Source organism: Aedes albopictus, chromosome 1, assembly GCF_035046485.1.
Source record: "Aedes albopictus strain Foshan chromosome 1, AalbF5, whole genome shotgun sequence".
In the NCBI taxonomy this organism is placed as follows: Eukaryota; Metazoa; Arthropoda; class Insecta; order Diptera; family Culicidae; genus Aedes; species Aedes albopictus.
In genome coordinates, this window is record NC_085136.1 from 336,191,408 (window position 1) to 336,218,489 (window position 27,082).

Here is a 27,082-nt window from a genome sequence, read left to right on the forward strand (position 1 = left end):
GCTGATGAGAAGTTGTACGCTGAGCTATCATCGGCAGAGACCTCGAAAGTAGACACAACTCTAAGACTTGGTGCTGCCGCTGTCGTAGGACGATATCTCGCGTAACGTAGCTAACGATTCCTCCCAAACTCGCCCTCTGCTTTTGAACCGAGTGTGTCCGATTCTCAGCCGAGTCAGAGCTTTCTGATCTCGAGCATTTTCCACATCTCTTCACTTTTGTACGTCATTCTTTATCCTACGTAGAAGGACTTCCCGGTTGTTGTGACAGGTTGAACTCCTCGCATACCACGAGTTCTGCATGATCCAGCGGCTTGCGTTACAAAGAGGAACCGAAGTTACCTCCTGCGGAGCGCGACATCCTTGATTTGCCAGAGTATCGGCAGCCTCATTGCCTGGGATGCCTATTTGCGAAGTCATCAGGAGCTAGCCTACGAAGGGCTCGTAGGGGCTTGCGCCCAAGGTTGATAACCCGATAGACCTTGGTATTCTATCATGAAACTCATACTAGCCTCACGAATTAACGTATCCCACTCAGGTGGAGTCAGTACGCCGTGATCGTTAGGGAGTTGGCGACGGATATCTCAAGGGAAGCCGTCCCAGTCTGCCTTCGCAATACTCGACTTAAGGCTTGATGCAGTAGACGGAGGACTACGGCCTACCTGCGACAAGAGAATAAGGAAGTGGTCACTACCATGATGATCGTCGTCTACTTGCCATGGTTTGTTGGATAACCATGACACAAGGGTTATACCTATTCGTGAGGCGAGTTGGATCTTGGCTCAGCTTGATCTCAACCCGTGTGCGTTCCAATGCAGTGCAACAAACGAGTGTCCATTCCCAGATAGCGGTGAAATAGCTAGGTGCTAGAATGCTAGTTATCGTAATTGTGATATTGTGCAAATAAATATATGTATCTCTCTATGAAAGACCTCCATTGCCAGCACTTCAAACAGAAAAAAGGATTCTTTCAACTCATTACCTATTGTTATGTACTTTATTATTATAACGCAGAGCGATTCCTGTGTCCAACAATCGCCTCCCTTTCCTACAATTCCGGAATCTGCGAATCCTCCACGACCCGCGTCGACGGTATGTACACCTTGAAGCCAAACTTGGACTTGGGAAAGGATCCGGTGTTCAGCACCGTACAGCCCTGTTCGGTCGTTTGGAAACCCTGGCAGGCATCGCCGATGACGATCAGATCCGGCAGGGGGTACAGGGACAGCGCCGCATCGTAGTTCCAGTGCACTGGGCATGCTATGGGGGTGAGCGGTGCGAGCGTTCCCTGGCTGATGAGAGTCCGAGCGAACTGAGGGAGACGAAATGGAGGTTAAATCATTGTAGAAGCGTTACATACGAAGTGGGAACTTACGTGATCCGCCAGTTGACCGCTCTTGGGAAAGTGTATGGTGTTACGACAGAGTTTCGTCACCAGATCCGACCGGCAGACTACGATCTGCTGGGTACAGTACTGTAGCCTGCATGGATTGGTTGCCAGGATCAGCCGTGGGTAGTATTTCTTTAGGTCAGCCGTTAGATGATCTGGCAGTGGTGGCCGCGGTAGGATATTGGCAATAGTGGGATCTTCGGAGGACGGCACTAGGACCACATCGGTTTCTCTCTTGAGTGACTCGTAGGAGGCTAGAATCTCGCCCAAAGCCTGAAATCGTTGCTTCAAGGTGTAGGGATTCTCACTGGACTTGCTGAACGGTCCCATCAACACTATGGCCCGGGGTGGAAATTGATCATAACCGGCCAACAGTTGCGTCAGTTTCTCGAACACTATCGGGTTATCCAACCAGCAGTCAGCCAAGAACACAATGCTGTCCTCACCGGAATTCGCCTCCAATTCGGCTAAATTTCTAGAATACTTGAGCAGATTCTTGGACCGACCTCCCCAGGTGTTGACCGTACCGAAGAAGGCTCGACTGCTGGATGCCAGTTCCGTTACGGGGAAACCCAGCTCGTCTATTTTGAGCGTTCCATCGTTATAGGTCCCGCTAACCAGGACAAAACATCCCTCACAGAACAATCCGGATGAGAAGACCGTTTCGCTAAGGTCGATCGGGACTACGCCAGTGGGATCCTCCAGGTAGAACTTGCCTTCGGTCAGCTGAGTTAGCAGACCGAGTACTACCACCTGAAACAAATCAATTTCGTTAACGGCATTCACAGCCTCATACCTCACGATCGAATCTTACCTCCTTCATCTTGGAAGTCGACAGCAGCAGTTCGATCTTCCTCAGGACCAGTTTCCTAACATCACCGATCGTGGAAACCTTGCTGGTGTTGAACATCTCGTGTCGGCACGTTTTCTGCCACAGCATCAGGTATCGCTCGCGAATGTACTCCGCTTTGACGTTCGGTCCCGGCAGATAGCCCCTCCGGCCCGCGTCCACCAGGAACTGCTTCTTTTCTTCGTTGTAACGGAACCGAGGCACGTCAAATGCATTGATAACGCTGAAGATGGTTTCGTGGTCCTCCAGGCCGGTGTTGTTCGCTTCCTTGATGGCCAGTTCGATGTGCTTTTTCTCTACGGCCGGTATGTCCAGATTTTGGCCTTGCACGTGACTGGCGATGTCCTGCAGCCATCGTTTGCGGGCCGCTTCTCCGAGAGGGGCGATCTGTTCGGCGAGGTAGTTGCTGGCTTCACTGTGAGGATAAAATAGGTGAAAGCATACTGAACCAACCATAGCCTAATTGATTAATTAATCATTCATTATTCATTAGTTATTTGCTTTCATTAACTGATCATTTGCATCATCATGAGCAAGACTCAAGCTAGGATGGTAGCTACCTACATACGGTACATTTAAATTATTGCATCATCATATGTGACATGCGCGAAAGCGAAATAAACAAATCATACGCGGTAGTTGGTCAGCGGGTGACCTAGTTTGCTTCAGCAGGTCTATACCTGTTCTAGTTGGCATACGTTAAGCCAAAAAGAATGCATAACTACCGGAGTATAACATAATAAAACATGTGACTCATATAAGGAAGCATTCTAGCCGCTTCCAATTAGATACTAAGTAAGAGACGCGAGCTTTCTCTCTCGCGCTTTTCGAAGTACTAGAATGTTGGTACTTTAGTAAAGAGAGCGAGAGCGGAGAATGTGACGCTAAGCGCTTAAGTTAAGTTAAGTGGGGGGAGAAAAAATAACCAAAAAATTGTAATTATATATAAGGTTTAAAATTTGAATAAAATGAGGAGTAGTAGTTTTAACAGGGAAGGTTTTAGTCGTCTTTTTAGTGGGATGACAAATTCGCCTTGACCACTCGGGTCAACATGTGCAATACTATTAACTTCAAATGGAGTGTTCATACCGTTCATACATTTGATAACTTTCCACACAAACTACAAGATGAGTATAGTACCGTCCAAATGTTACCCTAATGCTCGACTTGGAATCTTTTGAACCATTATAAGATTCTTCAGGGGTATTCTAGATCAACCTAACTACCCAAAAGTTCAGAACCTCAGATCTACAGGTTATGACAGTTGAGATGCAAGTCTAGTATTATCTCCTAAGCGAACCTTATACACACACCAGTGTGGACTTAACACATTTGGAGCTTCTCTGGGAGCCGACCGAGCTCTTGTACCAAGGTATCCAAAGCGGAGAAAGCCTAAGCGTGACGTAAGCTCAACAGTAGACCCTACTGAGCCGCTATAAAACCCCGCAGATCCGGAAGCAACTCTGCACAAGTGACCTGGCACCGCTTTGAGCTAGAACACAAGGACAAACACGGACCATGCAACGGCATAGCTGCCCAGGTCCCAGGTACACGTGGAGATCGCAACAGTCTACCATAGTGCAGGTCACATATCACTGTAAATCACTGTAAGGCCGCACTACAGTTGATATGACGAAGTCTTGAAGTAAAGTTCAGATATATCCTTTTGCTGACGAACCCGTATCCACCGACAATGGAAATTGGGATGAGGATAAGGCAAACTTAGCAACGATCTGTACATCTGGTCGGCCTCCAGTTCAGCAGTGTCCCGTAATCATTGGTGAAGATTTCAACGCCTGGGCGATCGTATGGGTCAACCTCTCGATCATCACTAGAGGCTGGACGTCGGCGGCAATACCTACAGTAGAAACGGTACAGAGTCCATCATCGATGTGACCTTTTGGAGTCCGGATTTAACCCTCTCTTTCCCATGGTAGCACAGGTAATCCACTACTTTGCACTGTTCATACAAATACAGGATAAGTTAGATCATTCCCATTTTTTCGTCAGATGTTTGTATATGTTTAATGAACTATTATGCCAGATTTGGTCAAAAATTCTCTGCTCGTTTTTGTTTTAGAGTTAAATGAACAGTGCAAAGTAGTGGATCACCTGTGCTACCATGGGAAAGAGAGGGTTAAACCCGAACTCAAACTGGAGGTTTTACGATGAGTTCACGCATAGTGACCATCTGGCGATTCGGAACAGTGTTGAATACGGAATAGCTATCGCGGATGGCTGGCCTCACGCTTTGGAGTGATTGCTCGGTGAGAAAAACATCGATGACCTGTCTAGCGCTCCAAAAGAAGCGAAGGAAAATCAGCTATCGCGCGGTTATCACGCTATACGTTAAGACCGCGTTCAACAGTGTCAGCCATCAAGAGCGCCATACACGACCTGGGAGTCCCGGATAGCCTATGCCAGATACTGGATAGATCGTAGAGCGTAAGCCAAGCTGGTAACCTGCCATATCTTCCTTGTCGAGCTGGTTCTGGCGGATCAATACTGGTGGGAACTTCGTATGGAACCTTGAGCTCATCATTCGTCATCGTGTCCTGATTTGCATCGTCTTCATCAGCAGGAGTTGTCGCAGCGTCGGGAATCAGTTCATCTAGCAGATTTTCCGGAACCACTGGTGTTGAAATTTGCATTTGAAATTCGTCGATGAGAAGTTCAAAAGGGAGTCCATAGTGTAGTCCATTGAGTCCTTGCGCTCAATAACCTGTCCTGCTACCCATTCGGTTTTGTATCGAAGATGTACTTGCGCGTACACCAGGCCGTCCGGAGCGAAAGCTCTTTCGACCGTTCCGTGCCTTCGATGGTTGATCTGCTTTTCGTTGATCAGGGTTGGACGTGAAGAAACCGGCTTCAAAAGATGTAGGGATGTCCGCATCGCCCGTCCTAGGAATAGTTTGCAGGAGATTTACCATCCGAAGTGTTTGATGTTGGTTGACCGGTAAACGAATAGGAACGTCTAAAAGCCTCTTCAGCAAATTTCTTCAGTCCTCTTTTAAGGGTGTAAACGAAACGTTCTGCTTGACCGTTCGATTGCGGGTGATACGGCGCATCACAGAAAAGCTTGAAACGGTCACTGACGAACTGGATACCATTGTCGAACGCAAGACGTGGCAAGACTATGTGGGTTGCCGTATCATGCGAAAGTTTTTTGCAGAAGCTCTAGCGTCGCTGTAGTAGTGGTGCTACGAGTTCTCAAAATTTCTAGGTATTTTGAGTAGAAGCAAGCCACTGATCATTGACTTCGAATCCTATTTCACTCAAATCGTTCGCCGTCGTCACAAGCTGATCCACGTCATCTTCCAACGTTTCGGATTCTTCAAGTTTGATGGATGTCAACTTGTCCAGGAGTCCAAACCTTCTGATAGCAGAGTAAACTCGACTGGTCGGTTAGAGGAGCGAACAAAGAATGATTTATTTCTACACATAAAAAGCAAGGCTTATTTACTATGCTAACATCCCCCCTTAAGCCTAAATTTGTAAACCCCAAGTTTCGTCTTATCTTCAATATGCTTCGGACCCGCTAATGGTTTTGTAAGGATGTCCGCCGCCTGAAGATCTGACGCCACGTATTCCAACTTGATGGTTTTAGCTTCGACCTGTTCCCGGACATGGTGGTGCCTGATGTCGATGTGCTTGCTACGTGCTGAGTAGCCAATTTCACGCTCCGCCAAGTTGATAGCGCTCTTGTTGTCACAATGAATCACCAAAGCATCGTTCGTTCCTGGGAGATCGAACAAGAAACCTTTCCACCACATGGCCTCTTGCGTTGCAGTTGACAGAGCCATGTATTCTGCCTCGGTGGTCGAGGCAGGTAGGTACCGCAGTATCCGCTTAGCCGCCGTCCAGTGTGCAGAACCAGGATTACTGCAATAACTGCTGACCAAACTTACCGCATGGCTAATGTCCGGTCTTGAACACTGCACAACGAATTGAAGTCCACCAACTAGCTCTCGGTGGTTCACATCCAGAGGAGTAGGAGCATTATTACAGTCGATCATGTTGAACTTCTTCAACAGCTGGTCGATATAGTGTTCCTGGTCGATTGCCACGGCGCCGTCCAATCTGGTCACCCGCAGCCCTAACACCTGTTTAACTGGTCCCAAGTCCTTTATCTCAAATTCGGCGCTTAGCTGCTGCTTGATACTGACCACCAACCGCTGATCGTTCGAAAGAATGAGGAAATCGTCCACGTATATTGCTATAATGACGAGCTTTCCTGCAACGATCCCATGGTAAACGCAGCTATCGAACTTCGACCGCTTGAACCGCATCTGCTTGAGTTTCGTGTCCAACTTCCGGTTCCATACTCTGCTGGCTTGCTTCAGGCCGTACAGAGCTTTCTGCAGCTTGCAGACTTTCATTGGTGCCCTGTCATCACGGAACCCTTCTGGCTGCTCCATCTTAGTCGCCCTGCAGGAATGCAGTCACCGCGTCCATTTGGTGCACTTCGAGGTCCAGCTTCGTCGCCAATGCAAGGAGGTAACGCAATGTTGCATAACGGACGACGGGAGAGTATGTGTCCTGGTAGTCCACGCCCTTGACTTGCGAATAGCCCTTGATCACCAGTCGCGCCTTATATCGTTCGATGGAGCCATCTGCGTTCGTCTTGATTTTGAAGACGCACTTGTTCTTCAACGCCTTCCGTCCTGGAGGTAGATTGACCAGACGCCATGTATCGTTGTCGATCAACGCACGGATCTCGCTCTCCATCACGTTAACCCATCGACCACCGTCAGGTCGGTCCAACGCTTCTTCAACGGTTTCTGGCTCATCTCGACTCTGTGGACTCTGTGAACATGCCTCTGTCGACTCTGTGGACATGCCTCGGAAAGTTTTCTGTTTGTTACGGATGCGAAAGGATACTTGCCTGTGACTAAGCGCTCCCAGTCACTGTGCTCAGAAATTTGTTGCAGACCAACATCTTCTTCTTTGGGATGTGACGGGAGCGCGATGCTTCTTGAAAGCCGCTGGCATCGTCCCGCTTGGCTGCCACAATCCTGTGAAGAGACAAGTTTCTAGGGCAGGACACTGTATGTGACCTTATAATCAGAATACTTGCCTGGTCGATGGCGATCCCTCTCGCTGCGCCTCGGAGTAGGATGAACACTGTCTCGAGTTGGATGCGGACGGAGCGCAGACGGTTGAACGGCTTCTTCCCCCAAACAACTTGCTTCCGAATCTTCAACTGCTTCCGTATCCGTGTCTTCGACGACCTCAGCTGGTTCGGTCTGAACCGAGTCGTTCGCTCAATCACTCTGGAGGATCACACCGGTATCTTCACAATAGGGTGCCACTTCCGCTTCAGCGTGGCCGGCTTGGCAGGCCTCCGATAGTATAATGATGTCCCGGCTAACGAAAACTTGTTCTGTCACCGGATTAAACACTCTGTACACCCTGGTATATTCCGCGTAACCAACCAGAACGCAGGGAATGGATTTTGCGTCCCAATTCTTCCTCTTCTCCTTGGGTACATATCCAATGGTGTTGCCGGGCTGCCCTTGGTCGGAGATCGATTGGCAAGGTACACTGCCGTGGATGCAGCCTCTGCCCAAAAACGTTTATCGAGCCCCGAGTCCGCCAGCAAACGTCGTGCCTTCTCCTCAATCGTACGATTCATCCGCTCTGACGAACTATTTTGCTGCGGGTTGTACGGTACTGTCCGCTCGTGGCGTATCCCGTTCTTCTTCAGGAAATCTTGGAACTGCTGGACTAGATATGTACTCCAATCCATTATCAGTTCTCAAGCATTTGATTTTCTTTCCAGATTGATTTTCGACGTAGGCCATACATTCTTGAAACGCACTGAACGCATCGGCCTTTGATTTCAGAAAGTACGCAAACGTCATCTTGGTAGCATCGTCAATGAATGTGATCCAGTACTTGCTGCCGCCGTGCGACGACTTCTCCATCAGTCCACACAGGTCTGAGTGGATTAACTCCAGTACATCCTTCGCCCGAGCTCCACTCGATATTAACGGTTGCTTTCGATGCTTCCCTTCGACACATGGTACACAGCTCGGCATTGTGGATCCGTGGATTTCGATACCACTGGCCATCGTGGTCAACCGCTTGACCCTGTCGATGTTGAGATGCGCCAATCGCCTATGCCACAGTTCCAGGTTGCCACACGGTTGTGCAACAAACGATTCATTCCGCTCAACAAGATCCAGCTTGTACAGACCATCCATCTGTTTCGCTGTGGCAATGACGTCGCCTGTTGACTCGTGTTTAACTTCACACGCTTTGAAGGTAAACGTGACTCGATACCCTTTCTTGCAAATCTCGCTCACCGACAAGAGGTTCAGTGCGAGATGTGGAACACATAAAACGTTAGCGATATCGAGATCGGTGTACGTACCTTCTACACTGGCGGTAAGCTTCACGCTTCCAACTGCCGCCACTGGGATCTCCGCTGCATTGGCCACGTAAATGGATTCGGAATCTAGGATCCAGCTCTCCGTCTGCTGCACCGGCTTATACAGTGCCAGTAACGCCGCCTGCTTGTGACGACCAGAGACGGCCTTCGACTTCTGTGGACAATCGGATGCGAAATGACCTACCTTCTCGCACTTGAAGCAGCGTAAGTTGATTTCTCCTTCTTGTTGCGTGCCAGCAACGCTCCGGCAGAATGTCCTGATCTTTCGTCTCTTTCACACATCACGTCTTGCAGGATTTTCGACTTGACTACATCCGCCGTTAATTGGACTAAAGACGCGTCAAGCCCCATGATCATGGGTTCATACCGCCTCGGTAAACTTATCAGTAGGATTAGCGAAAGCCACTCGTCGTGCAACTTGAACCCGATTTCTTCGAGCTTGTGGCTTGTGGACATTATCTCGTTCACGTACTCTTCCACCGACGAACAATCTTCCAGTTCCAAACGTGTCAGTTTGCGTAGCAGCCCGCATAAACGATAACCATAAGATGTGCTTAACCACCCATTCGGGATACAATTCGAACAGTATGCGGTATTTTCGAACCGTCTATGTTACGGTCCGTGTATGGTATTGGCACAAACAGACATACTACCACAGAGAACAGACGTTTAAGCTCGAACAAAAATACGTCGAAATCGTGTGTAAAGGATTTAAGTGCACCTCAACGCCACCAACGGAGGCTGCCCCACATATAAAGTCGATTTGACCCCACGATGGCAGTGTTCATCGTTAAAATACACTAGCCCACAGAGTGACACGAGCGCCATACGGCCAAAAACGGCGAGCACTGGAAACAAAAATGACAACACAACAATGTAAGTGATGGGACGCTAGCGCCACGCAACGGGAGCATAACCACATACTCTGATATGACCGTTACAAAGTTTTACACAAGGCAGAAAGCAAAGATAGATGTCTGCGAGGATGTCTGTTCTCTGTGATACTACTTAGAAGAAAATTGCTTCAAAAACATCGTTTGGCATCTCACTAGCACCCTCTATAATGCTCAATCCGAAGCATTCATTTGCAGGTGTTGTTTCCCTCGGCTCGATGTGAAAATTTAGCAGGTGACCACTCCCTCGTGGCGTCTTCCATTCATAAAATATGAATGAAGGTTCATGATCGAGTCATTTTATGTAAACATTGATCGGCGTCGCGTTCATTTCTCTCCAAAATTGAGAGGTGATGTAGGCACAGCAGCGCCACCATGACACATGCGAGCACAGTCCGAACCACACTATATTTTCAAAATGACCGTTAAATTGTGCGATGATTGCGATTTGAGTAGTATGTCTGTTTGTCTGTGCTAGTGGGTTGAAATAAAGCCACTTTTGGGTAAACGGCAAAAAACCCAAATTTGACTTCTCGCACGGAAATTATCGGCTAGGTAGCTGCTTCTCGCTTTGTTTTTGACAATATTGCGAAGGGGAGAGCGAGGAAACAACCCACTGCTGGGTAAAAAGTTCGAGCGGTTTACTTATTTTTGCGTTCATTTAACGTATTTTTTAGGTAGTCTGTTTTTCCGTGTACACAAACCGCCTGTAATTTTCGTTTGCATCATGCAGCAACGTGTACACTGGCAAACGTCGAAGCTATCAAACACTAGCGCCTCTGGTAAAAGGATCGCGGAAATCAAATGAAATTTGAATTTATCGTTAAATGCATGTGCCAAACTGGTTTGAAGAGTGTTACGTCTGTTTGTGCTTCTACGATTTGCTCCGGATTACTTTTGGGAGTTGGTTGAGCTAGCTTCTGTAGGAGTTCTGCCATATTGTTTACTGAAGGTTTGCCATTGATTCGGGTTCTTGAAATCTCGTCTCCAAATTGATATATTATATACAACTACTATTTACAAAATTTGGTATTCTAGGGATTGGGAACGAGGTCTCGGATGACCTGTTGGTCAGAGTTGCGGCAACGTGCTCTATATCTATTGATTGACTCACCAGATCGCTCATCGAGGGTCTTTATTTCAGCCATACGATGCGGATCTCAGAGTTTCGCATCCTCCGTGGAGCGTTCACAATCATCCGGAGAAACTTATTCTGAACTCCTCCTCTTCTTGGCGTAACGTCCTCACTGGGACAAAGCCTGCTTCTCAGCTTAGTGTTCTATGAGCACTTCCACAGTTATTAACTGAGAGCTTCCTCTGCCAATGACCATTTTGCATGTGTATATCGTGTGGCAGGCACGAAGATACTCTATGCCCAAGGAAGTCAAGGAAATTTCCTTTACGAAAAGATCCTGGACCGACCGGGAATCGAACCCGTCACCCTCAGCATGGTCATGCTGAATACCCGTGCGTTTACCGCCTCGGCTATATGGGCCCTTATTCTGAACTGTTGCCTGAAAATAAGCTTATTGTCTAGGGTCACGCCAAGTAAAACAGCCCCTTATGGACCATTCCACCGTTTTGCCGTTCGGGGTGATTTTACAATCCTTAGGCGGGTCAAATCTGGGCAATTCTGCGTGGGGGAAAAGGATGACCTGGGTATTTGCTGCGTTGATGCAGATCTTCCAGCTGCTGAGATATCCTGCGAGGATTTCCGGGCCTCGTAGGAGCTTCGCCGCAAGCGCTCTCACGGCCCAGACGACTGCCTGACGTATCATCCGCGAATAACGACAAAGATCTGTTTTCAGGGAACTAGGTAATAATCGAAGTGAACAGGTTGTACAAAAGTGGACCTAGTATACTTGCCTGGAGGACACCGGCGGAGATTCCTTACGCGTTGGTGGTTTCCCCACTAAGTGAGACCCGGGAGATCCTACCAGACAGTTTATGACGATTTTTATCAGATGGCTGGGAATTTCGTATCGGTCTTCACGCTATGTCTGAACCAGCAGATTATAAAAACTGAATGTACATCGGGTTTCTTTCCACCAAACATCACCCGCATAGAAAATTACAGTTTGTAATAAACTCCAAACAGTATGTCTGCTCTATCTGTTATAATTAATGTACCACAAACAGGCGATTTTCTGTTGAAAAATATGAAACTAGAAGCATTTAATCATAAAGAACGGTCTGAGTCACTCATACCAAGTTGTAACAATATGATATACTGTGCAGAAATTGTGAAATAATATAGCGATGGAAAATCATGAGTCATGGTTGCAATATTGAATGACCTTTTCTCAAACGGTTTGAGATTATATTTTCACAACACACTTACACATGTGCACAATACTGTATGCAACTTATATTCAACAGTTTGACAAACAGTTGCGTACATTGGTATCTGTACCGACCGGTACAACTTTGCATTTGCAGTTTGACAGTTTTGTAGAAAAAGAAAAACAAAATCTTTCGTGTGATCGCGACTTGAATACGTCGAATAATTTAGTTTTCCAACTTCAGAATCTAAAAATTGTGTTATTACTTACAAATCGGTGGAAGCTCCGTAGAATCTGCTAAGTTGGCTGCTGCACGAAGGTTTCTTAGGTAAGTTCGACACCGCGATTATTTGAGTTATTACGACTGTTTTTTTTTTATTTTCAGTTCCAGCTTTCCCATTGGCGTATTTCAACGAGAGTTTCCAGGAGCCGTAGAAGTATGATCTTCCGGCAAATACCCGGATGCTGTTGGATATTGTTTCCCGTTCGATGTATTACAACGCAACGGGAGAGTTTTCATCCGGGATTTGATTGTGGTTGGCGCTATGGAGGAGTTGTGGTTCACGTTTCGAACGGAACAAAACAGATCGGGTGCTGTAGTACGCATCATTGGAACCAGTAAACAGATCCGGGTGCTCGCTCAATATACCGAATCGAAACGTCGAAGGGAATTGTTAACACCGGTAGATCTAAGACAAAGCAAAAATTGTATATATTTTCCTAAAACTTGGTATATGTATATAAGATCTATCATGAAATATGTAGTACCGTTACAGCATTTTTTTTTTGTTAACATAAATAAACATTTTATTTTTGAATATTTTATTTTTTGTTCATTTTTTAACAATTAAAATCCGAAAACTCGTTTCAAATATATGGGTACAATATAACAGCACAGTTTCATATAGGGTTAAAATACACTAAAGAACCATACGTTAATAGCTACACATACGTTATTTATTATTACTTCAACATTATGGTTAAACTGTTCATTAACAGTTTGTCTTACAGTGGATTGTGCGAGAAAATGGATAGTATACCGACCGTTTGGCATACTATTTACGAAAAATTTTGTTCGAGAAAATCGCCGATTTTTTATGGTAACTGAACTTAACCGCCTATTCCACATATTGTGATTTGCTCGATAACCATCTACCACACTGTCAAAACCGTTTGTGGTAGAGTAGACTTATTGTCGGTTCGGATGTTATGTCGAACTACCCGCATAGAGAATTACAATTTGTCTTGAACTCCATACAATAAATTTCTTCTTTCTGATAGGGTAAGTCTATGACAAATGGTTGTTTTAGTTTCAAATGACATGAAACTCAAAGCATTGGATTATATAGAACGCTTCATGTGATCCATGATAAGTGGTAACAATGTAATGTAATGTACACTCATTGTTGAAGGGTAGAAAGATGAAATCTTGTAAGCAATGGTAGCAATATAATTCCACATTATGCCAAATTGTTAGTGCTTGTTTTGGATTACACACTTACATACGTGAATTTCACTATATGCTACTGATGTTCAACAATTTGGCAAGTAGTTGCATGCATCAGTATGTGTGAACGAATGGGATCCGATGAAGTGCTTGCTCTCATGAAAATTTTCACAAAAAAAAAAACAAATCGAGTAGCGTCGGACGCGGACAGGCCGGATCCAATCCACAATTTTGTAAGTGCCCGGTTGCAAAAATATATATTTCCTTCACCGGACCGAGATCTGCCTATTCTTATCGTACCATTAGCGGTAAGTATTTTGATCAGCGTGGCTTACGCAGATTCAATTCAAACAAAAATAAATTGTTCTTCCTTTCAGTCGAAAACGTCGTCGGCTTCGGCCACATCGGCAGCCAGTAGTCGACCACGGTAGGCGACAGTGCGTCGGAGGCAAACAGCACGCTTATTACCATGCTGAGGTAGTCCCCTTTCCCTACCGAATGTGCTCAACTTCTGTCAGCTATCGATGTGGAATCCCGTGCCGGATGTGACGGTAAAAGATGGTGCTGACCAAGTTGGAGGAGTTACTCAGGAAACCGTTCTCCGTGAATGCACGGGGTGGCGTACCTTTTGCTGTATATGAAAGCTCGTATGAAAGTTGAGCCGACGTGAAAATCTGACTGCTGACCATGGCCAGTCCGGGAGTGTGCGACGACCAGAAGGCCAACAAGCACTGTTGGAAGGAGCTCATCACGAGAAATGCTTTTGAGTTGGACAAGGTTAGCTTTTCTGGTGTTTCTTGCCGGACCAGGGAGCTGATTCAAACTTAATTGCTGATTTGATGGTAATTCCGGGAGGACATTGAAATTCGGTGCTTGGAAAGAGGGGACCCGTTTATGCTGAAAATCCTGGAATTGTGGAATTTTCAAGGACGTGTTGGTGTTAATAATTGCGGAGAAAAAAAAATTGAATATGAATTTGATCCTAGTTATTTTATATAAATTAAAAGTTTTAGGTATATAATTCATGCTTTTCTTTTAATGGATTACCTGCATCGGTTTCCGACACATTCCACCGCGAGAGGCGCTTCAAGTTTTCATTAGCTCTATCGGAAACTAATGGAAGCTATGGGAAGTTCCATCAAATTCCAACAGATGGTGACTCTATAGAGTATACAATTTTACAGTGATTGCTCCAAATTTAGGAATGCAGTATTTTATATATTTTTGTTTCTGGCTACGCGATAAATGATATATTTGAAATGCTCTCAAGCGCATTTTTTTTATTTCTATTGTGTTTTTCATAAAACAAATCACATGCAAGCGTTTTCATTAAAATTTAATGAAATATGAGTAATTCATATGTATAAATATTTTATGTTGTGCCAAAATTTGGTTCACTACGGTAAAGCTGCAACAGGATCGTTTTGACAGCTGATTTGTGTGAAACGTTGCGAGCATGACAACAAAAACAAACAAAAAATCAAAACGTTTGGATGTTGATTGAATTCGCGGAATGGTATAAAGGAATAATTCCTTATTGTGTGTACATTTAAACGAAAAAATTAATGCGAATAAGTAATTGTGTAACGCGTGTGAAAACGGTGAAAACTACGGAGTGACAAGAACGCTTCCCGTGTAAATTTAAAGGGAGGACCAAACGAAACAGGAAAGCTTCTGGCAGGATTTGCGTTTCAAGTTGTCCATTGGATAAACATTCAGAAGGGACGGAGAGGTACTGGAGTGATTGGCTGAGAAGCGAAAGGTGTTGGTCCAAGGCTTGGACTCCCCGGGGACAACATCAGGCAGAAGCATATCCCACCACGAAGGAACAACCACCACTTCGAAGAAAAATATTTTAATAATGCCTAAATCGCCAGCTTCAATCAGAATGGCATCGCGACACGTCGAGGAACGGAATGACCCCCGGAGATTGAGGTGCTGGGTCAGCAGTGTTCGAGGCGCGAAAGAACGATGACGAATCGAGAGCCGGCTCCGATCAAGGAATGCTACGGGTGTGGAGCGAAAGAATTATAAGAGCGGTAGTGGTGTATCATACAAGAAGAAATACTAAGCGGATGAAGAGAAATTGTACGTGTTTTTAAATAAATATTTTAAGCAAAATTGTTAGCTTTCGTTGGATTTCAATATATCACCCTCATTTAAGGAGAAACTTCAGAGAATACAAATATGGCTGCCACAATGGCCGACTTGGACCCCTACTCACGTTTTCAAGAGCACCAATCTTAAAAATTCGTAAACAAATGCGCTCGATTTGGAAAAGCTGCCTCTTTTTGCAAGTGAGGAAAGCTAGGATAAACAAGTGTGGCTTGGTTCGATGCTTCGTTCGTCAGATTTGTGCCTCTAAAGTTTGTATGCAAGATTGCAAAGGGATTTCTTGATGTTTCACCTTAAGTTTACGAACATCTTCACTTTCGGACGGGACGGGCAATGGGAAGGACTGAGAAAATACAGCAAATATGGATCTATCTTATCGACTTGTTCCAACGATTTTTCTACATTCGCTTCTCATTTTTTTAGGATTGGATTTTCATACCTACCAATAGAAATCAACATTCATCAAATTAAATTAGCGTTTTGAGGGCAAAGGCCAGAAGCCATTACATACATTTCCTGTATAATTTAAACGTGCGCAATCGCTGACAATTTGCAAATCGAAAGTATGGTAATAAATTCTGCAGTTAGAAAGCCCTTCTTCTTGGCGTAACGTGCCAACTGGGACAAAGCTTACTCTTCTAAGAACACTTCCACAGTTATTCAATGACACCTTCCTCAACCAAGGCATCGTGCACAAATAACGTAACGCTACAAAGGGAGTATGGGTAAAGCTTGGTAAACCTGTTTTAAATTAGGGGAAATTGCCTATTCTCGGCCGTTTTGTTCTCTTCGTCTTTGGGGGTTTTTTGAAACCTATGGATCTCAGAGTTGATCTCAAATCCTTCCCAACTAAACTGAATTATGTGGCCAAGTTTCAGGCAATTTGGCTGACAAAAACCCCCCATGACGAAGAGAACAAACCTGCCGATAATACCCATTGTCACCCTAGATATTAAAAACAAAATATACTGAAAAAGGATTTCTAAGTTTAGGGAGAAAGAATATGGTTAAACAAGATCTGTAATGCGTCACCTCGCACCTCGGGAGAACTTGGTGAACCAGTTTTAAATTTGAGATTATATACAGAAATCACTGAAATACAAGTTCAAAGTTCAGGGACAAGGAATTTGGTTAAACACGACCTGTAGTGCGTTACCTCCCACCTTGGGAGAACTTGGTGAACCAGTTTTAAATTTGAAATTAAATACAGAAATCACTGAAATACAAGTTCAAAGTTTAGGGACAAGGAATTTGGTTAAACAAGACCTGTAATGCGTCACCTCGCACCTTGGGAGAACTTGGTGAACCAGTTTTAAATTTGAGATTAAATACAAAATATACTGAAAAATTTTAAAGCGTAGGGAGAAAGAATAAGGTTTAACAAGATCTGTAATGCGTCACCTCGCACCTTGGGAGAACTTGATGAACCAGTTTTAAATTTGAGATTATATACAGAAATCACTGAAATACAAGTTCAAAGTTCAGGGACAAGGAATTTGGTTAAACACGACCTGTAGTGCGTCACCTCCCACCTTGGGAGAACTTGGTGAACCAGTTTTAAATTTGAGATTATATACAGAAATCACTGAAATACAAGTTCAAAGTTCAGGGACAAGGAATTTGGTTAAACAAGACCTGTAGTGCGTCACCTCGCACCTTGGGAGAACTTGGTGAACCAATTTTAAATTTGAGATTAAATACAAAATATACTGAAAAAGGATTTTAAAGCGTAGGGAGAAAGAATAAGGTTTAACAAGATCTGTAATGCGTCACCTCGCACCTTGGGAGAACTTGGTGAACCAGTTTTAAATTTGAAATTAAATACAGAAATCACTGAAATACAAGTTCAAAGATTAGGGACAAGGAATTTGGTTAAACAAGACCTGTAATGCGTCACCTCGCACCTTGGGAGAACTTGGTGAACCAGTTTTAAATTTGAAATTAAATACAGAAATCACTGAAATACAAGTTCAAAGTTCAAGGACAAGGAATTTGGTTAAACAAGACCTGTAGTGCGTCACCTTGCACCTTGGGAGAACTTGGTGAACCAGTTTTAAATTTGACATTAAATACAGAAATCACTGAAATACAAGTTCAAAGTTTAGGGACAAGGAATTTGGTTAAACAAGACCTGTAATGCGTCACCTCGCACCTTGGGAGAACTTGGTGAACCAGTTTTAAATTTGAAATTAAATACAGAAATCACTGAAATACAAGTTCAAAGTTCAAGGACAAGGAATTTGGTTAAACAAGACCTGTAGTGCGTCACCTCGCACCTTGGGAGAACTTGGTGAACCAGTTTTAAATTTGAGATTATATAGGGAATCGCACCACTTGGGCGGTGGCTTCTATTTTCGTCTGTTTTCCGCTATAACTCAGTCAAATTTGAACCAATTGACACAATTTTTGGAATGCAGTGAGATAGGTATAGTATCTACCCGTGTACAACATTTCAAGTCAATTGGTTCAAAATTGACTGAGTTATAGTGGAAAACAGACGAATATAGAAGCCACCGCCCAAGTGGCGCGATACCCTACAGAAATCACTGAAATACAAGTTCAAAGTTCAAGGACAAGGAATTTGGTTAAACAAGACCTGTAATGCGTCACCTCGCACCTTGGGAGAACTTGGTGAACCAGTTTTAAATTTGAGATCAAATACAAAATATACTGAAAAAGGATTTTAAAGCGTAGGGAGAAAGAATAAGGTTTAACAAGATCTTATAACCCCCTCGGCTATGCTCAGTGGAAAGGGTGATCTACAGGGTCGGAAGGAGGGGAATCGATACAGCTCAACACACGTCACTCAATGTTTCAATTTCCAGCAGGAACTCAAACTAAGAGCATATCCACCAGCATAACTTAGTTTGGTTAAACTCACTAGCCACGTCTTATGAGAAGAGAAAGCTCAAAGGCCAAACTGCGAAAACAATTCCGTTTAGACCACGAAGAGAGTGAGGCATGAAGACCCCTTTGTGGGTCCGGAGAAAAACAAACAAAAAGGAACTATAGTGACACTTTTAACATCCTGAAATGACTTTTAAACCATGGAATTCACATGCACAATTATATTGAATACTGTTACATAAACTTTGGATTTTGGCTTAATTCTAATTTTTGTGACGTCACAATTTCTACTTGCGGTTACGGTCTAGTTTTGGTGGCACGGGCTAGCTGAACTGGGCGGTTCTGGACGCATTCCCTTGACGGCGGGACGCTACCTGACCTGAAGGGCAACTCTGATCTGGTAGGGTAACTTCACCAATTGTCACCCGAGATTGGTCGACACGTTTTGGAACCCGACGTAGTTGATATCTGCTTACTGTCCGTCTTGTAGCTGGTCTGGCGAGACACCGTAGGAACCTGAACGCATTGAGACTGTTCCTAAGTCCAAAATGGCGTCCTTCGAGTGCGGCTATGGCTGGCCTGTTCAGTCCTGCTTGGGGACTCTCCTCGGTTCCATTGTTATCCGGGGTACAATGGTGACTTGGACAAAAGCTGGACCAAGAAACAAAAGAAAAAGGCCCTGGTATGGACCTGCCCTTCTTATTAAAATAATGCCACTTTTTGCTATTGTTTGCCGTTTTAAAACCACCATTTAGCGAGTAGAAAACTAGCATGTACATTTTTCTAACGATTGTGCATAACTAATTACCTTTTTCTTTCTAGTTTACACAGACTTAATGTTCACTTTTGTGGTGTAGACCATTATCGGTGACACTACCCTAGTTTTAAGTAGACAATGAATTTTAGGAAATTTGCATGTATGGCTTCACATATTAACATTACTAACCACTTGTGTAAAAGTTCTAACCACCACTAATCTTACTAACTTTTATTTTAGCTTTTTGACACTAGACCTATGAAAAGTACAGAACAAAAATGTTAAAAAAATCACTATATGTTCACCGTTGCACTTTTTGCAAACCTTGAGCAAATTAACCACGTCGCGCACTGGCTGCTCTCTAGCGCGTTCGGAACGGTATTAGTTTTGGCAGCGTTAACATGCCGAGCACGGACCGACCCAAAGATCTCATAATCATCCGAACTAACCCGAGTTGTTCGGATTTTTCTATCGTGCTTTATGAGTTACGCCGCTCCTTGCCCTGCCTTTGGATGCTGCTACGGATCTCGGCTCAATATGTTTTGCCGTGTTCAAACCGCTGTCAACAAATTCATAGAGGTGAGCGTGAGTGATGCTGTCGAAATGTTATTGGAAGTGGGAGAGGGAGAGATCGCCTTGCTTTCCGTGAGCATGCTTTACAGGGTCGCATTCAGGTAAATTTAAATAGTGCTTGTGATGGAGTCGCAAGTCCCAATTTTGGAACCATCGGTTACAATCTGTAGATTATATACAGAAATCACTGAAATACAAGTTCAAAGTTTAGGGACAAGGAATTTGGTTAAACAAGACCTGTAATGCGTCACCCCGCACCTTGGGAGAACTTGGTGAACCAGTTTTAAATTTGAAATTAAATACAGAAATCACTGAAATACAAGTTCAAAGTTTAGGGACAAGGAATTTGGTTAAACAAGACCTGTAGTGCGTCACATCGCACCTTGGGAGAACTTGGTGAACCAGTTTTAAATTTGAAATTAAATACAGAAATCACTGAAATACAAGTTCAAAGTTTAGGGACAAGAAATTTGGTTAAACAAGACCTGTAGTGCGTCACCCCGCACCTTGGGAGAACTTGGTGAACCAGTTTTAAATTTGAAATTAAATACAGAAATCACTGAAATGCAAGTTCAAAGTTTAGGGACAAGGAATTTGGTTAAACAAGACCTGTAGTGCGTCACCTTGGGAGAACTTGGTGAACCAGTTTTAAATTTGAAATTAAATACAGAAATCACTGAAATACAAGTTCAAAGTTCAGGGACAAGGAATTTGGTTAAACAAGACCTGTAGTGCGTCACCTTGGGAGAACTTGGTGAACCAGTTTTAAATTTGAAATTAAATACAGAAATCACTGAAATACAAGTTCAAAGTTTAGGGACAAGGAATTTGGTTAAACAAGACCTGTAGTGCGTCACCTTGGGAGAACTTGGTGAACCAGTTTTAAATTTGAAATTAAATACAGAAATCACTGAAATACAAGTTCAAAGTTTAGGGACAAGGAATTTGGTTAAACAAGACCTGTAGTGCGTCACCTTGGGAGAACTTGGTGAACCAGTTTTAAATTTGAGATTATATACAGAAATCACTGAAATACAAGTTCAAAGTTTGGGGACAAGGAATATGGTTTAACAAGATCTGTAATGCGTCATCTCGCACCTTGGGAGAACTTGGTGAACCAGTTTTAAATTTGAAATTAAATACAGAAATCACTGAAATACAAGTTCAAAGATTAGGGACAAGGAATTTGGTTAAACAAGACCTGTAATGCGTCACCTCGCACCTTGGGAGAACTTGGTGAACCAGTTTTAAATTTGAAATTAAATACAGAAATCACTGAAATGCAAGTTCAAAGTTTAGGGACAAGGAATTTGGTTAAACAAGACCTGTAGTGCGTCACATCGCACCTTGGGAGAACTTGGTGAACCAGTTTTAAATTTGAAATTAAATACAGAAATCACTGAAATGCAAGTTCAAAGTTTAGGGACAAGGAATTTGGTTAAACAAGACCTGTGGTGCGTCACCCCGCACCTTGGGAGAACTTGGTGAACCAGTTTTAAATTTGAGATTATATACAGAAATCACTGAAATACAAGTTCAAAGTTTGAGGACAAGGAATATGGTTTAACAAGATCTGTAATGCGTCACCTCGCACCTTGGGAGAACTTGGTGAACCAGTTTTAAATTTGAAATTAAATACAGAAATCACTGAAATACAAGTTCAAAGTTCAGGGACAAGGAATTTGGTTAAACAAGACCTGTAGTGCGTCACCTTGGGAGAACTTGGTGAACCAGTTTTAAATTTGAGATTAAATACAAAATATACTGAAAAAGAATTTTAAAGCGTATGGAGAAAGAATAAGGTTTAACAAGATCTGTTATGCGTCACCTCGCACCTTGGGAGAACTTGGTGAACCAGTTTTAAATTTGAGATTATATACAGAAATTACTGAAATATAAGTTCAAAGTTTAGGGACAAGGAATTTGGTTAAGACATGTAATGCGTTACCTCGCACCTTGGGAGAACTTGGTGAACCAGTTTTTAATTTGGGATTATATACAGAAATCACTGAAATACAAGTTCAAAGTTTAAGAACAAGGGATTTGGTTGAACAAGACCTGTAGTGCGTCACATTGCACCTTGGGAGAACTTGGTGAACCAGTTTTGAATTAGAGATTGTATACAAAAATCACTGAAAAACAGTTTCAACGTTTAAGGAGAAGAAATATGGTTAACTAATACATGTAATGCGTCACCTCGTAATTATATCTATGGTAGATTAGTGAATGATAGAACCAGTTTTGTTTGTCATGAACGCAAGATTCACTAATTCGCTTTTTCAAAGTTTAGGGAGAAAGAATATGTTTGAATAAAAAATAGACATGTGTCACCTCGCAATTTTTTACCTAAAATTAATTGCAAGCATGTCTTATAAATCAGTGAAAATTTTGATCCTTGGAAATGTTTGTGAACCTACCCTGTGGATTTTCGGAAATTTTAATAGAGCCCACCAGAACACACCCCCCCCCAAGGTTCTTTTTATTACTTATTAACATATCAATTATAGCACCAAAATATGGATCCTGTCGAACTTGTCCAATCCTCTAGGTTGCCAGGAAGGGGTTGTCCATGATAATGTTCGCCATGTGGGTGGATTAGTATTGATTGTCATAAGAAACTGCAAGAATTTTAAAAAAATAATAAGTTAATCAAGAACGTATCCCCAACATTTCACCGGTTCTTTAGTAAAATATGGCTATACATTTTTATTTATATTATTGAGATTTGCCAGGGTACCTGTTAGCATAGTAAGGGGGGCAAGATGGGTCACCGAAGAAAAAGATCCATATAACTTGCTAAATATATATCGCATTTCTCTGTTTTCTATTACGACTTTCAGATACACTAGTCAGCTATGATATAAGATGATAGAAAGATCATGAAGTTTAAGAACTGGTTCTCGACAAGCAATTTTCTAAACATGATCCATCTTGCCCCACCTTATTTTTACGGGGGCAAGATGGGTCAGTTAACAGAAAATTATAATGTTTTTGCAAGAAAATATTAATTTTAAATAAATACACAAATTTTCAGTTCTCTAATCGCTTCGATAATGTAGGTCACGGAATAGGCTTTCGGTGAAAAATAAAACATTTTCATAAACTATGCAAACATGCCGAAAATTAAGGGTGACCCATCTGGCCCCGCCTACACATTACACGTTGTTATATGGATGTATAGCATAAGGAGTATATTTATTTTTTTTTCTGTTCAAGGATCGTAGAGAATTTTCAAATAAATATAACACTTTTCCTTGGATCCACGTCGTTGATCTGGGAAGGCACTGACCCATCTTGCCCCCATACACCATACTATGTAAACGCAATGTGCAATACTGAAAACAGTAGCACAGACCATTGGATGTCTCAGCGAGCACCTCAGCAAACACTCTCCATCACTTGCCCAAGCAGCACACTAGTCATATAAGAGTTACGGCAGCGCAGATTTTGGTTGTATAGTTGTACATTTGAATACAACCAAAATTTACGTTGCCGTAACCCCCATGTAACATGCGTGTTACTTGGGTGCTATTTTAGTGGCTAATTAAATTACTCTGCCGTTCATAAACCACGAAGCTCCTGTTTTAAGTTTGCTGATTACCGCTGCCTAGTAAAAGTTCAAAAAGAATCCGTGATGGAATATCTAGGGAAATTTTTGGATAAAATATCTGAAAACATAGTTGAAACCTTGTAGGAGCTCCAGGAGGCATCTCTGATGGAACTCTCGGAGAAATCGTTGAAGGAATTTCTGAAGGTATCCTTAAAAGAACTCCTGAAAAAAATCTCGCAATGAACTTAGAAATGTCTGAAGGGATTCCAAGAGGCATCTATAAAGAAAAATCTGGAGGAATTTCTGAAGGAATTCCTTAATCCTTCCTGGATAAAACCCTGATGAAATTTCTTGACGAATCCCTGTAGGAACTCCTGAAAGAATTTCAGATTGGACTCATGGATAAGTCGTTGAAGGAACTCTTTGAAGAACTCTCTTTGAACCCTGAAAAATCTCTGGATAGATTCCTGGAGAAATCCCTGAAACAATTTTAGAATCAATTTATGGAGGAATCCTTGAGAAAACTCCTGAAGATACCCCTGAAAGAATTTTAGAATCAATTTATGAAGGAATCCTTGAGAAAACTCCTGAAGATACCCCTGAAAGAATCCCTGAAGGGTTCCCTTAAGGCGAAACTGGAAGCATTTCCTCATTTTTTTGGTTTTTGATTTTTGATTAAATAACGAAGCAATATTTTTAAAATCGGTTTTCGTACACATGTAGAGTATGGATCAGGGTATCTTCTGATTTTTTTACGCGGTAGAAACCATTTTTTAGTGAAATTTTGTTCAAAAATTGTTTCTGCAAAAACGAAAAACATTTTCTACCGCGTAAAAAAATCAGAAGATACCCTGATTCATACTCTACATGTGCACGAAAACCGATTTTGAAAATATTGCTTCGTTATTTAATAAAAAATCAAAAACCAAAAAGTGAGGATTTGCTTCCAGTTTCGCCTTAAGCAACTACTGGAGGAATCCCTAAAAAAAGTTTTGCGTTACGTAATATTTGAACGAACCCTTGGAACTCCTGGAGAAATCCCCGAACTAACTTCAGGAGAAACCTTTGAAGAAGTTCCAGTAAAAATACCCACAGGAATTCTTCAAGGAATCCCTACAACAACTTCTAGAGGAAACCTTGAAGTAACTTCTGGACGAATCCCGTAGAGTACTTTTGGATAAATCTATGATGGAACTCCTGGTAGCAATCCTGAAAAAAATCCTGATAGAATGTCTGCAAAAATCCCTGAATTAACTCATGAAGAAACCCTTCAATGGAATGTTTAAAGAAATTCCTGCAGGCAATCCTAAATGAACTCCTGGGAGGAATCCCTGAAGGAACTCTTTGAAGGATCTTTGAAACATCACTGAAAAAATACCTGGAGAAATCCCTGAAAATATTTCAAGAAATAATTCCTAGAGAAACACTAGAAAGAACCCCAGAAAGTAATCAAGATAAAAAATTAAAGAATACTCCGGGAGAAATATTATGTTTTCACTTCAAAACGAATAAGCAACATTTTTTCTTTTACTTGTCTTGCGTACTGTCGTTCCATTATAATTCCTGTATGAGTTTTCTCAGAGATTCCTTCAGAAGTTCCTTCATTTCTTCTGAAGTTATTTCAGGGTTTTTTTTCTGGAGTTCAGGGATTTTTTTTTCAGAGATTTGATTTCCTTCAATACTACCAAACCGAATGAGCGACTTTTTTTTTTACTTCCGCTGCTTTTGCCTTGCGTTATGCCTTGCCCAATGTCAGAAGTGGCGCGCTGTATAGAGTATCAGGTGTACAATACAGCGCCCCACTTCCAACATTGTGTTTAACGCAAGGCAAAAGCAGCGGAAGTAAAAGAAAAAATGTCGCTCATTCGGTTTGGTAGTATTGAAGGAAATCCAATCTCTGAAAAAAAAACCTGAAATAACTTCAAAAAAAGAAGGATCTTCTGAAGGAGTCTCTGAAAAAATTCATACAGGAATTATGCTGCCGTGAATCGCATATCAGTCCCATCTTTGCTGGATTTCCTATGCAAATGGGACAGATATGCGATTCACGGCAGTATGGAACTTCCATAAAAAATCTTATATAGGAACTCTTAGAAAGAATCCGTGAAGGAACTTCTTAGAGGGTTTCTGAAAGATCTCTGGAAGTATGCCTGTAGAAATCCCCAAAGGAATTTCAAAACGGAATTCCTGGAGGAATCCTTGGAAGACCTGGATATATCGCTGAAGAACTCCAGAAAAAAGTTTAAAAAAAGTTCAGGTGAAAATACCCAAAGGAAATCTTGAAGGAACCCCTGAAGTAACTCCTAGCAAGATTCCTGAAACTCCTACAGAAATTCCTGAATAAACTCCTGGAGGATCACTTCAATGATTCTTTAGAGAAATCCCTAAACGAATTCCTACAGGAAACCATAATGGAGCTATTGGAATGATCCCTAGAAGATTTCTGGAAGGATACCTGGAGAAGTTCCTGAAAGAATTTCAAAAGGGATTCCTAAAGAAACCCTTGGAAAAACTCCTGAGTATATTCCTGAAACATCTTGCAGGGTTCTTCTAAGAAGCTTCGGAAGAAATTCTTGTGGGATTACTTCACCTCATGAAACTACAGAAAAAAAACCTGAAGAAACTCCAGAAGGAATCCTAAGAGCAACTTCTGAAGGAATCCCTGATAAAAGTCATGAAGAAATTGCTGAATTAGCCCCTGAAGGAATCTCTGAAGGAACTCCTACAAATTCCCTGAAGAGGTTTCTGAAGGAATCCCTGGAGCAACTGTCGAAGAATTCCTTGAAGGAACTCATGGATATATCTCTGAAGGGATACCTGAAAACTCATGGAAGAATCCCTGTAGGAATTCCTGAGGGGATCTCTGAAGAAGCTACGGTAGGAAACCCTGAAGGAATACCAGCAGGTACTCCTGACAGAATCCCACGACCACCTCCTCAGGAGGCAAAATTTAATAAAACGTTATTTTTTACCATTTTGGGTGTTCAGTGCTAACGCCCTGACCATACCAGATCGAGTGTAAATGGGTATTGGCAAAAGTCGGTACCCACGACCACCCTCTCAGGAGGCAAAATTTAATAAAACGTTATTTTTGACCATTTTGGGTGTTCAGTGTTAACGCTTTGACCATACCAGATTGAGTGTAAATGGGTTTTGGCAAAAGTCGGTACCCACGACCACCCTCTCAGGAGGCAAAATTTAATAAAACGTTAGGGGCTGTCCATTAATTACGTAAGGGTTTATGGAGGGAGGGGGGGTTTGAGAAATCTTACGCGCCATACAAAAGTTTCAGGGTTCTCATACAAAAAATCTTACAAGGGGGGGAGGGGGTGTCAGAAAATCGCTAAAATTCCCTTACGTAATTAACGGACAGCCCCTTATTTTTTACCATTTTGGGTGTTCAGTGTTAACGCTTTGACCATACCAGATTGAGTGTAAATGGGTTTTGGCAAAAGTCGGTACCCACGACCACCCTCTCAGGAAGCAAAATTTAATAAAACGTTATTTTTTACCATTTTGGGTGTTCAGTGTTAACGCCCTGATCATACCAGATTGAGTGTAAATGGGTTTTGGCAAAAGTCGGTACCCACGACCACCCTCTCAGGAGGCAAAATTTAATAAAACGTTAGGGGCTGTCCATTAATTACGTAAGGGTTTATGGAGGGAGGGGGGGTTTGAGAAATCTTACGCGCCATACAAAAGTTTCAGGGTTCTCATACAAAAAATCTTACAAGGGGGGGAGGGGGTGTCAGAAAATCGCTAAAATTCCCTTACGTAATTAACGGACAGCCCCTTATTTTTTACCATTTTGGGTGTTCAGTGTTAACGCTTTGACCATACCAGATTGAGTGTAAATGGGTTTTGGCAAAAGTCGGTACCCACGACCACCCTCTCAGGAAGCAAAATTTAATAAAACGTTATTTTTTACCATTTTGGGTGTTCAGTGTTAACGCCCTGATCATACCAGATTGAGTGTAAATGGGTTTT

The 27,082-nt window shown here is 42.7% G+C and overlaps 1 protein-coding gene and 1 long non-coding RNA gene across 2 annotated transcripts in view; both read right to left on the reverse strand.

Annotated features, from left to right (window-relative positions):
* Window positions 1-980: 980 nt before the first annotated feature.
* Window positions 981-27,082, reverse strand: part of LOC115264227 (DNA polymerase epsilon subunit 2) — a 28,816-nt gene continuing 2,714 nt past the window's right edge. Inside the window, exons 2-4 of the mRNA XM_029867757.2 lie at window positions 2,202-2,652; window positions 1,373-2,140; window positions 981-1,309 (exon numbers count right to left, since the gene is read on the reverse strand). Of these exons, the coding sequence (XP_029723617.2) occupies window positions 1,046-1,309; window positions 1,373-2,140; window positions 2,202-2,652 (1,483 nt within the window). The 3' untranslated portion in view covers window positions 981-1,045. The remainder of the gene's footprint in view (window positions 1,310-1,372; window positions 2,141-2,201; window positions 2,653-27,082) is intronic.
* Window positions 18,547-19,705, reverse strand: LOC134287928 (uncharacterized). The gene is made up of 2 exons (XR_009997642.1): window positions 19,297-19,705; window positions 18,547-19,228 (listed from the first exon to the last, which is right to left on the reverse strand). It is a non-coding gene; the product is annotated as an uncharacterized LOC134287928 (long non-coding RNA).